At 38.7% G+C, this 13,390-nt stretch overlaps 1 protein-coding gene across 1 annotated transcript in view; it reads left to right on the forward strand.

Annotated features, from left to right (window-relative positions):
- Positions 1-13,390, forward strand: part of LOC100560371 (inter-alpha-trypsin inhibitor heavy chain H3) — a 32,809-nt gene that overhangs the window by 9,395 nt on the left and 10,024 nt on the right. The window contains exons 9-15 of the mRNA XM_062969361.1: positions 1,216-1,384; positions 2,325-2,450; positions 2,823-3,004; positions 4,452-4,637; positions 5,442-5,581; positions 6,411-6,578; positions 9,101-9,132. Coding sequence (XP_062825431.1) covers positions 1,216-1,384; positions 2,325-2,450; positions 2,823-3,004; positions 4,452-4,637; positions 5,442-5,581; positions 6,411-6,578; positions 9,101-9,132 — 1,003 coding nt within the window. The remainder of the gene's footprint in view (positions 1-1,215; positions 1,385-2,324; positions 2,451-2,822; positions 3,005-4,451; positions 4,638-5,441; positions 5,582-6,410; positions 6,579-9,100; positions 9,133-13,390) is intronic.

The following is a 13,390-nucleotide window of genomic DNA, read 5'->3' on the forward strand; positions in this document are numbered from 1 at the left end:
AAGAGGCAGGATGAAAATAGTAAGACTAACCAGTTAGACCAGGGGTCCCCAAACTAAGGCCCGGGGGCCGGATGCGGCCCTCCGAGGTCATTTACCTGGCCCCTGCCCTCAGTTTTATAATATAATATATTGTATATACATATAATATTGATAATATTATAATGTAATACAATATAACACTAATACCATATAATAATATTAATTATGTATTCTATATTATATATAATATTACATATAATATTACAGTATAGTGGTATAGTTCAGTATAGTAATATATAATGCTAATATTGTGCTATGCTAATAATATAATATATTGTATGTACATATAATTTGTAAGCCACTCTGAGTCCCCTTTGGGGTGAGAAAGGTGTGATACAAATGTAGTAAATAAATGCAGTAAATAATAAATAAATAAATAAATAAATAAATAAATAAATAAATTTTAGACTTAGGCTCGCCCAAAGTCTGAAATGACTTGAAGGCACACAACAACAACAACAACAACAACAACAACAACAACAACAACAACAACAACCCTAATTAACTTGACTATCTCATTGGCCAGAAGCAGGAGCACACTTCCCATTGAAATCCTGATAAATGTATGTTGGTTAAAATTGTTTTTATTTTTAAATAATGTATTGTTCTTTCATTGTTCTTCTTCTTGTTGTTGTTGTTGTTGTTGTTTTTGCACTACAAATAAGACATGTGCAGTGTGCATCGGAATTTGTTTGTATTTTATTTTCAAATGATAATCCGGCCCCTCAATAGTCTGAAGGATTGTGGATTGGCCCTCGGCTTAAAAAGTTTGAGGACCCCTGAGTTAGACAGTCTATCCATCAGTTCATTGACACTTAGGCATTGTCTGGAAGTACTCGTGAATCTTGGATGATTCTGAGCCAACCTTCCAAATAATATCCACAACCTTCCCTTCTGTAGCCGAACACTTTCTTTTTTGAGACAGCTTGATATGGCACGCTTTCATGACTTGAGGCATTGTGGAATCATTTTTGAAGATACATGTGCATAGGAGAAGATTACTATATGCCTGATTATGCATCATAGCTACAATTTTCTCACAGGTGATTGTGTGAATGAATCAAACCAATAAAAGTTCAAAGAATTCAGGCTTTGAAACAAGCTTTAAACTATAGTTTTTTTTTCCATTAGTGCTCTGTCTTTAGTTGTTTGACTCCACATTTATTTTATTTTTAGACAAGGGAAGCACTTCTAAAAATATTGGAAGACATCAAAGAGGACGATTACCTGAATTTTGTGCTCTTTGGTGATGACGTGCACAAATGGAAAGACACTTTAATCAAAGCCACGCCTGAGAACCTGGATGAAGCAAGTCGTTATGTTCAACAGATTGACATAGCTGGGTGTAAGTTTCCAGGGGAAATGGGATGAGTGGTTGGAATCCTGTTTGAGCATTGCATGCTTGTAAATGGACTTGCGTCTGTGGGAAATAAAATTGCAATAGAGGGATGTTGTTATGTAACTATGTAGCAGAACTGGTAAAGGGACCAAAGTACAACAGGGCTGAAGTAAATCAAGAGCGATATGCTATTGCCCCTACCTTGCAATGGGCCCACAATCCACATTAGACATCCCCCAATGCACATCCAGCATTCTTGTTTTGTCTTGTATTGCATCTTTGCAAGTCAGTAACCAGCTTTCTTAGTTCCTTTGCTGCTTAGTTAAGTGCACACAAATGTATATTGAGTGAAAGGTCATAAAGGATTCCGGCCCAAATCTATAATTTTATATGTTTATTTTAAAGCTATTATTTATTTAAGAATTGAAATAATCTACCTTTTGCTTCTGGGATTAAACAGTTTAAGATTAAATAAGTATTGTACAGGTACAATACAGTAAAACTGTTGAAAACAAGTAGTAAAAGCTAACTGTGTGATGTGACTCATTTAATTAATTGATTAAATTATGGAGAAACATGCTGAATTTCCAAGTTAAGTCAGTCTCAGTATCATAGAATTATAGAGTTGAAAGAGAGCACAAGGGCTAATCTCATTAGTTAAAAAATATATGTATTTAATTACCATAGTGAACTTTTCTTCATTTACAAATGTGCAATGCTAATTTATAATTGTATTTATATGAATTATTTATTTCTTATTTATGCTTAGTAACTGGTTATTCTTCATATGACAGACTTGCAGATTTCACTGTTTTTCCCACTCCATTTGCAAATACTGAAAATAAGTACTGAAAATGAGGAGATTATAACAATTTTTCAGGACATAAGACCAAATGTTGTTTTATTCACCCTTTATTTTAATCTTTTGCTCTTCTGTCTTCTCCAGGGACAAATCTTAATGGTGGCTTAATGGCTGGAATTGAAATGCTCAACGAAGCTCATAAAAATAGATCTCTTCCTGAAAGAAGTGCTTCCTTAATTATCATGTTAACAGATGGCCGACCCACTAAAGGTATCTTTTCTGATAAAGTAAATGAAACCTTCTTGAAGTTGATGGAAAAGGTCAGATGTTCAACATATTGCTGTGAGATCTGAAGAGACTTGGGATTGCATCTAAACTGGAATTAATGCAGTTTGACACCACATTAAGGTGTCAAATTGAGGCCCTGATTTACATTTGTTTGTTTGCAAAGGAACTATTCCTCCAAAAGTTGTTTTGCACTCTGTGTTTCACATAATTTCAGTACATGGAACGGAAGGAAAAAAACTTCTTCTGTTGCCTTAGAAACAAATACAAATGCTATATTTCTCGATTTGTTTTGTTTTTTGAATGAGGAATCCAAGAAAAACTTCAAGACAAATTGTTTTCTGTGTTTTTATGCAGGGGAAAGAGACACTCAAGTCATTTTATCTAATGTCAGAAACGCAATTCAGGGAAAATACCCTTTATATAACCTTGGATTTGGATATGATCTTGACTATGGTTCTTTAGAAAAAATGGCAGCTGAGAACAATGGACTGGCTCGTCGAATTTATGAGGATTCTGATTCAGCCTTACAATTACAGGTAAGGAAAATAAGAGTTAACATCAAAGGCCCCACCTACATTGCCATATAATGCAGTTTCAGAATGCAGTTTAACTGCATTGAACTGGATTACATGGCAGTGTATACTCATATAACCCAGTTCAATGCAGTTAAACTCCACCCAAAACTGCATTATATGGCAGTGTAGATTGGATCCCAGTCACACCAATTGGAATTAGCTTTCATTTTAATTATTATTCCTTGATGAACATGGGCTGAAGCATGTAGCTCTATAGGGAGTTCTAGTCACCAGGCATTATGTCACAGAATAAGGACCAGGAAAGATGTCTGTTCTGGTTGGAGGAGAATACTATTTACATAAGCAGAAAATAGTAAAGACATCTGCACTGACTGAATAATATTTGGAGGAACAAAAGGATATAAAACTGACTTAAGAGTGACAGAATCCAGACTGACCTGAACCTCAACCTCTTACGTATGTATGCCATGCATGTACATATGAGCTCTGTGTAATAGCTTTGATGCTGATAATGTCACTCTCAGCTAATAACTATACAGTCTGGTAAAAGAGAAAGTCACACGATGTCATGTGATGGTCAGCATGGGCCTCTGTCCCCAAGACAGGGTGAAAGTGTATTAGGACACTGATTTAGGTTAGTATGATGAAGTTGGTAGTCTCTTGGACCATAATAGCTGGTGATTTGGTGCCTCAAATGTTAACCCTGTTTTTGGGTATATTTGACCTGCTGATTCCAAAAATGGCACCTGTTTCTTCCTGTCAGCTCTAGCTTTTGAGAGACAGAGCATATGCCATCTACCAGTTGCCAGCTACTCATCCATAGAATATCATGATAACCATATCTAGGAAACTAGAGCCAGTGTGGTCTATTCAATGCAATTTCCTGATTCAGCACCTCAAAGAATACTAGGAACCAAGACACCAAGTTTTTTGTGTTGGGCTATCTTGTCAGAGGTCACCTATTGTGCTCATGGACTTTCTACCACAAATTAAAGCAGAAGAGGACAATTCCCCTGTTTCTTTAAACCCCCAACCTGCATTTAAAAAAAACAATCTTAGGCACTTTCTATAAAGAAGGATTCTACCTCGGGATAGGGAAAAATCTCAACACTACAGCAAATATTGACAGTGAAAAGACCAGTTAAAATAAATACTTTTGAAAAATCCTGTTAAAAGCTAAACACAACGAGACATACTGTATTGTCTTTGTGAGTGAGTTTTACAGGGCAACCCATTGCTGAAAAAGACCTCTTTGATAGCTGTGTATCTAGTTGATGTTAATGATGTATTCAATGATGTTCTTAAACAATGAACAAGTTCATTCCTCTTGCTCTTTCAAAAACATTAGAATTGGCACTGAAGTTTAGAGACTGGGTAGAAGATACATTTTGAAAAGTAAGTCTTTGGCACCATAATCTGCCTGTTTTTCTTATGGTTTTGTTTTTAGGGATTTTATGATGAGGTGGCCAACCCTTTACTCACAGAAGTAGAGTTAAAGTACCCTGAAAATGTCATCTCAGACCTGACTCAAAATCATTTTAAGCACTACTATGATGGTTCTGAACTTGTTGTTGCTGGACGTATTACAGACAATGACCTCAACAGTATTGCTGCTGAGGTGAAAGCTCATGGGGTAAGTGTTTAGATAGCTCTGTTAAGGATTCATTGACATATACTGGTCATGAGCAGCACATATTCTCCAGTTTGGCATTACAGATCTATGTAAAAATCTACATTCTGATGTTTTGGAACCAAGTAGCTAACAAAACCAACTTTAGGTAGTGTAGAGGAATTGCAGTTTCTCCAAGGCCGGTTGTCTAAGTTTCTTCCTGCTCTGGCTGAAATGTTTTCAAGGGTGTTCCTTTCTTTTCAAAAATCCCCACATGCAAAATCTGTCCCTTATTGGGCAGAAGTTTCCTTTTCAGTCACAGCACATTGGAATCATACAACATTTGCAAAGTTTACTTCTTTCTATTTTTTTACCAGCTTCTGAGGACTTTTACCAGTTTAAAGAGTAAGGCTCTGGCTCAATCAATTCAAATTTAGTTACAAGTTTCTGTCTTCTGTAGTGGATGGTATTGGTGGGTAGGCAGCATCTTTTTTTAATACATCCTAGAATTTCTTTTACAGCCTGCCTAAATTTAAGATCCAGTGGGGAATAGGGTCTTTTTCATTATCTTCACAGGTACAGTTGGTGAAGGAGAAAGTCTTCTCGGTGACTGTTCTCATACTGTGGGACTCTGTATTACATCATCATCGTCATCATCATCATTATTAATACCCCATTTTATCTCCCCCAAAGGGTACTCAAAGGAGCTTAACATAAAAGCATCAGCATCACCATTTAAAATATAAAAATATACAAACATTAAAACAGAATTAAATATAAACAGCACTAAAAAATTCAGTTAAATTTCTTTTGGAAAATTTCTAACAGGCAGAAGATGATCTGACTTTTACTGAACAATCAGACATGGAAGAAACAGCTAAAGCTCTTGAAGAGCAACAACACATCTTTGGAGATTATATGGAGAGACTCTGGGCATATCTTACCATTCAACAGCTTCTGGAAAAACGGTAATGAAGGACATTTTCTGTTGTCATGAGTGAACCTAAAACCTTTAGAGAAATATCCCATGTAGGAGTTCACATTGTAAATATGTAGGAACGCTTTTGGTTATCATTGTGTGTTAATAGATTTCTATGTTCAAGCAAACTTCAAACTGCCAGAAATCTGCATTTCTCCTTGGAATGTTGTACGTACTTGCTTACTTACTTACTTAGGCGATCCCTCGTAGTTTGAGGATGATGGTCCTCCATTTCTTGGAAGACGCCTGTGCGTGATTTTTTTTTAATGTGTGGAGGTCGGTGCATGGCCGGTCAACACACAGTCTTCACAGATTGAAATCCCAGCAGTGGTGTGATTAACACAACGAGAATGGCTTCTCAGTCTGTTGCAGCCTTCTTCCACCTTCACAGCCGTTGTAACATGTACCATGTTATCCTCTGCCTGCTCCGCCATTGAGGTCTTTGGGTCTTCGGATTGTTCTTGGTCTGGATCCTCCCCTGTGGCCACTCCTGGGAGTGTGTGACTCCCGTGGTTGTGCCCGCAGATTCATTGGAACATGCAAGCCCCCTCACCACGTCATCCCACGTTGTTTGGGATGCTCTTCTTGGTTACCTATTCTTCCATATTTTAAAAACTTCAGGGAAAATACTTCTCTCTGCCCCATCACCATCACAGGTTCACTGGGTGGGAACACAACATTTGGTAATGATTATTGCTACTTTCTTAACATGAAGCTCCAGTTATTATGGTTAATAGACACTGCTAGGTCTACCTCTTTTCCATGGGATCATCTAGGAGATTGACAAATAATGTATTTGGTTTTATTCTTTCAACCAGGAATGCAGCAAAGGGAGAAGAAAAGGCAAACCTTACTGCTAAAGCCTTGGAAATGTCTCTGAAATATAAATTTGTGACTCCTTTGACATCCATGATAGTCACAAAACCAGAAGATAATGAGGATAAAGCAGCTCTTGCAGACAAACCTCTAGAAGGTACAAATCCATTGTGACTTTTAATAATCTACAAGAGAGTGGTGAATTCTGAGAAATGCATATTTAGTTGGTGAAAGTTAATTGCAAATGGGTAATGATGATGAATAAATTTCATTCAGTACTACAATGTGCTCCAAATTTTCTGGCCAATATCTGGTAACCTTAATGACATATTCACTAATTTCCATAACAGGCAACTAAAGCTTACACTGGCGTATGAATTTTCAGCACCAAATGTATGGGGACATTAGATAGACTTCAAGATAAAAATCCTGGACCTGTTGCCACAAACACCAAAAGTTCCCCAGCACTGCTGTACGCAGCTTTTCAGAATTTTTATCTTTGTATTTGATTGTCCAGGAAGGGAGGGATAAGTGGTGCCAAAGACACAGTGGCAATGCAACTGTCTGGATGACTTCTGTTGGGTTATATTAAGCTTCTGGTGATATTTGTGGTTTAATTCCTTGTCCTCTGTAACCATCTTAGAAAAGTCACATTCTGTTACTATGAGGAAAAGAGGACATTGCATGATCACTAGATAGAACTCACTGCCAAGTTCATTTTTAAAATGGCTTCATTTCTTCCATTCACAGTTATTGAAACTGTTATTCTACAATCTTACTAAAGATGTATATCTAATCTCTTTTCTTCATCCAAATTGCACTTCGCTGAAAATGTTTAAATACAAAAAAAGTTCATTGCCACTTCCTTTTTGAGTAGAGTGGCAAAAGGTAAAAGCTTAGTTCATTCTGGGAGAACCTGAAAGAAGCACTGATTGCCTGTGGTGCCACTTCTGGCCTTTTTTGAATGCCTATGTGAAAAATGATGGTGGTGGCAGTGACCAAGGGCTGGCTGACTAGCCTCTGAGGTGGCATTGGTGCTTTCCTCTCTCTGTCGAATGCCCTTTGGCTTATCCACAGGTCATATAAAAGTCCATCTTTTTGGCCCCCAAACCTGCCCTAAATGTAAACATGAAGTCAATCTATATATGAGTGTATATAGTATATTGCAATGGATGTTTCAAAAATTGTAACTTGTTTTTATTATTTTTCTTTTCTTACTCACCATTGGGGAAAAAAAGCTGAGGGTAAGTTTAACTTTAATGATTATTTGGTCAACATTTTCTTTAAACAATTGGATCATTGCCTTCCAAACAGATACCATATTTCACCATATAATACATGAGCTTTTCTCCCTTTCTGGGGCGGTTGGGATGTGATTATTATGTGATAGCGACTATTATGAGGCAAAAAAATTAGCTATTTTCCCTTGGCTGACAGCTGAGGGAAGCCCCATAACGGCACGGGGGAAAGAAGCTTCACTTCTTCATGCGCCTTGGAGAGTTCCCCGGGAGAGATGGGTGAGCAAGTAATATAGATCAGTAAATGATTTCTCCTACAGAACTGTATCTTTATATCTTTATACAACATTAATCACTGGCTGCACATGGATTCAGAGCAAATAGACCCATCATGAATGAGGTTTGCTTCATATACCTTCGGACCCTGGGCTGCTTGGAGAACTAACACTCAGGTGCAAATCTGAGATGAATTTGCTAACTTTGTGTTTGACAAAAGAGATTTTTATCTGACCATCTGCACATTGCAAAGTTTTTAACTCTCAGGGGCTATCTTCAGACATTTTAGTGAAGAGAAACATGAGTGAAGCCCTGGAAGGAAGTATAGGAAGCTAAAAGGAGCACAGAAATTCACGTCATGTCGGAACTGTATCCAGATTAGATTAAAAAGCCATAGAAAATAGCAATAGAGAAAGTCATGACAACATTGTATTGAAGTCACCTCAAAGAAACAAAGAATCTAGTCATGTCAAGACTTTATTCTGTGTGGCAATATCCATCCAGAACTGCAGAGACTTAAAAGATTTTCTTTCCACATAGAGATTTTATAGTGGCAACCAGAGGGAAGGAAGTTCAATTTGTCTTTAAATAAAACATTTTGATTTGAAAAGAGAGAGAGAGAAACATGAGTAATGGAGGGAGACTGCAGAATTTTTCCTTTGAATTGTTCCTAAGGAAGAAGAACCAAAAGCATACCATGCCATACCATACTTTTTATTGGTTTAAACAATGATAAAATATTGAGCCTCTGCTATTACAAGAGTAGAACGGAGCAGAAGTGGGAGCAACGCACTCTTCCTTCCCCACTACAGTTCCCCTTCCACTCCAAAAACCTACTTTGCAGTGTTGAAATACTGTCCACATATTTGAGTTTTTCAGGGCACTGGGATGGGGTGGGGTATTAAATATGTTTCATCATACTGACTGAACTTAGTTTCTCAGCTGAAGCTTTGAATCATACACAATGAGAGAAAAATTAATACGTTTTGCTTTGGGGATACATGTGAAAAATAAAAATTGAGAGTTTAATCAAGGAGTCAGTCAACTAGATTATAAAAATCATGCTAGAAAGATAAGATATCATGCAGGAGAGAAAAGACTGCAGAAAGCGCTACCCCAAAGTTACAAATCAGGAAAGAGAGAATATCAGTTTTTCTTATTTACACTTAATGGTTTTTTTGTATTCTTTCACTTGCAGCTACTCGGCAATGTAAGTTCCAACCTTCAGTTTCTCAAATCAATTGAATTTCTTACATGCAGATTGAGTGAAAATGTTTTTTTCAATACTTGTGGTAATAATGTAATAATCAAAGACAAAACAAGCCTATAATTAATCATTAATCCTCATTTTCAATTATTGAGAGGACTCTTTGCTCTAGATTTTTTTATTGAATTTAGCATAATCAAATAGACATTAATTCAATGTGTTGTCGAAGGCTTTCATGGCCGGGATCACAGGGTTGTTGTATGTCTTTCGGGCTGTGTGGCCATGTTCCAGAAGCATTCTCTCCTGACGTTTCGCCCACATCTATGGCAGGCATCCTCAGAGGTTGTGAGGTATGGAGAAAACTAAGCAAAGAGGTTAATATATATCTGTGGAAAGTCTAGGGTGAGAGAGGTCAGTGTGAATGTGTAGTTAATCACTTAAATTAGCATTGAAAAGCTTATCTGCTGTCTTCTTCCTGCCTCTGGGGCATCCTTTGTTTAGAGTCGTTAACTGCCCTTGGTTGATTCATGTCTGGAAACCCTCTGTTTTCAGAGTATTGCTTTTTATTTACTGTTCTGATTTTTGAGTTTTGTAATACTGGTAGCCAGATTTTGTTCATTTTCATGGTTTCTTCCTTTCTGTTGAAGTTGTCCACATGCTTGTGGATTTCAATGGCTTCTCTGTGTAGTCTGACATGATAGTTGTTAGAATGGTCCAGCATTTTTGTGTTCTCAAATAGTATTCTGTGTCCAGGCTGGTTCATCAAATGCTCTGCTATGGCTGATTTCTCTGGTTGAATTAGTCTGCAGTGCCTTTCATGCTCCCTGACCTTCCTTCTACGCTGCAGAGACACAGATACCATCCCACAATTTCTTGCAGCCAAAAGGACCTTCAAAACACCACAGGCTCATCGCATTTACAACCGCCTGGAACGCAACCTCTTGAGAGAGAGAATCCACACCATCCGTAAAGAACTCGCAAACACAGACAAAGAACTGCTGCACCTCCACATCAACATCAGCCAAAAGATGAATACCCAGGACTGGGATAAAATAGACAGCCTTACCTACAAGAAAATGGAGAAAGACATGGTTCTCCACACCAAGAGACAAAAACAAAAATTTGACAAATGCCGTAAGCAACAGCCAAAGCCAGAACTGGATAAATCACGGACCATCATCAACCTGACAGACAGACAACTCACTGAAGACCAAGTATCCATTCTAGAAAAAGGAGGAAATTTTGCAGTCACCACCACCAGGATCCCAGTAGAAAACATCATTGCCAATGTTGAATCAGCAATTTACCAGCTCCCTGAGGAAGAAGCAGAGGAAGTAAGAATGGAAACAGCAAGGATCCTGAGAAATGCAAAACTCCCCCCCAGCAACATAACGAGAAAAGAAAGACAGGCCATCAAAGATCTCAACTCAGATCCTGAAATCATCATTCTTCCAGCTGACAAGGGGAATGCCACAGTAATCATGGAAACAAAACAATACAAAGAAAAAATCAGACAACTTCTAGATCCCACAATTTACAAGAAACTGAAACAAGACCCCACTAACAAAATCACCAGAAAAACGAACACTCTAATCAAGAACTCCTCCATTAACTTTGACATACGCCAACAGCTGTGCAAATCAGAAGCCCTCCCACCCAGGCTTTACGGACTCCCCAAAATCCACAAGGACTCCATCCCACTCAGACCCATTGTAAGTGCCATTGGATCGCCGACTTACAACCTGGCAAAATTTCTGGCTACACAGCTACAAACCCACATTGGGCTCACTGCACATTATATCAAGGACTCTACACACTTTATAGAAAAGATCAGCAACCTCAATCTAAGCACCAAGGACATCCTGATCAGCTTTGATGTGGTGTCCCTTTTTACCAAAGTCCCAGTAGCTGACACCCTCACACTAATCAAACAAAACTTCCCAGAAGACATCACAGCCCTGTTTCACCATTGCCTCACCACTAGCTACTTTCAGTGGGACACTGGATTCTATGAACAGAAGGATGGAGTGGCCATGGGGAGCCCTCTCAGCCCAGTAGTAGCAAATTTCTATATGGAATACTTTGAAAAACAGGCCCTAGAAACAGCACCAAAAAAGCCCACTGTTTGGTTCAGATACGTAGATGACACCTTCACAATTTGGAGCCATGGAGAGGAAGAACTCAGCAAGTTCCTGGACCATCTTAACAGCATCCACCCAAACATCCAATTCACCATGGAAAAAGAAAAGGAAGGAAAACTGCCATTTCTAGATGTTCTGGTCATCCGCAAACCCAATCAACAATTGGGCCACACAGTTTACAGAAAACCTACACACACAGATAGATACCTTCATAAAAACTCCAACCATCACCCAAGTCAAAAAAGGAGCACAATCAAAGCCCTGACAGACCGTGCACAAAGAATCTGCGAACCTCACCTCCTCCAAGGTGAACTCAACCACCTAAACTGGGCTCTACAGGCCAATGGATACTCCACCACAGACATCAGAAGAGCTGCAAGGCCAAGAACAAGCCAGGAGAGTCAAGACAAAGATCCACCCAGAGGAAAGGTGTTCTTACCATACATCAAGGGAACTACTGACCGCATAGGGAAGCTGATGAAGAAGCACAACCTACAAACTATCTACAGACCCACGAAGAAAATCCAACAAATGCTACGGTCAGCGAAGGACAAGAGGGATCCTCTCTCTTCTGCAGGAGTCTACCGGATACCATGCAGCTGTGGACAAGTCTACATAGGGACCACCAAACGCAGCGCCCAAACAAGAGTCAAAGAACATGAAAGGCACTGCAGACTAATTCAACCAGAGAAATCAGCCATAGCAGAGCATTTGATGAACCAGCCTGGACACAGAATACTATTTGAGAACACAAAAATGCTGGACCATTCTAACAACTATCATGTCAGACTACACAGAGAAGCCATTGAAATCCACAAGCATGTGGACAACTTCAACAGAAAGGAAGAAACCATGAAAATGAACAAAATCTGGCTACCAGTATTACAAAACTCAAAAATCAGAACAGTAAATAAAAAGCAATACTCTGAAAACAGAGGGTTTCCAGACATGAATCAACCAAGGGCAGTTAACGACTCTAAACAAAGGATGCCCCAGAGGCAGGAAGAAGACAGCAGATAAGCTTTTCAATGCTAATTTAAGTGATTAACTACACATTCACACTGACCTCTCTCACCCTAGACTTTCCACAGATATATATTAACCTCTTTGCTTAGTTTTCTCCATACCTCACAACCTCTGAGGATGCCTGCCATAGATGTGGGCGAAACGTCAGGAGAGAATGCTTCTGGAACATGGCCACACAGCCCGAAAGACATACAACAACCCCAGACATTAATTCATCAATCAAATATGAAAGCATTGCAAGCAATGTGCAATGAACCAGAATTGCTATGGATATGAGAGCCAGTCTTATTTTGAAGTAAGCCGTTAAGTAATTATTATCATAGAATCATAGAATCATAGAGTTGGAAGAGACCACATGGGCCACCAAGTCCAACCCTCTGCCATGCAGGAAAAGCACATTCAAAGTCCCCTTGACAGACAGCTTGAATTATTTAATTATTTAATTATATATTAAGTATGATAATTTTTTAAAAACAGAACAGGGAAAGATTAGGTGTTGGATTACAACTGTTGTGCTGACTGGAACATTCTTTAATATGATATTCAATAAAGTAATTTCCCCCCTAAACATTTACAGCATTATTACAAAATGAAAGTTAGTGCACTGAAATCTTGTTAATGTCTGTACAAGCCACTACATATAGTATCATAGAATCATATAGTTGGAAGGGGTCCTATGCGTCATCAGGTCCAACCCCTTGTTCAGTGCAAGGTCTCCAGCTAAAGCATCCCAAGCAGGCAGTTGCCCAGACACTTTTTGAAGATCTCCACAAAAGGAGATATTTAACTCCCTAGGAAATTGTTGATTGCTTTTGTCTAATCCACTGGCTCTTCACCTGTTCTCCAAGATTTCTACAATATTTTTGGCAAGGAATACCTTTAGTACACTAGCATGCAGTTCATCTGGCCCTACAGGTTTGAACTTATTTAGACTAGCTAGGGAATTTCTATCTCTGTGCCATCATGATTTGCAATCTATTTCCCTAGTCAAGGTCCCTGCTGCTGCAATAAAGAACTTCTTCATCATTCACGCAGTCATTTCCGACTCTTCGTGACCTCATGGACCAATCCATGCCAGAGCTCCCTGTCGGCCG

The sequence above is a fragment of the Anolis carolinensis genome, chromosome 2, assembly GCF_035594765.1.
Source record: "Anolis carolinensis isolate JA03-04 chromosome 2, rAnoCar3.1.pri, whole genome shotgun sequence".
In the NCBI taxonomy this organism is placed as follows: domain Eukaryota; kingdom Metazoa; phylum Chordata; class Lepidosauria; order Squamata; family Dactyloidae; genus Anolis; species Anolis carolinensis.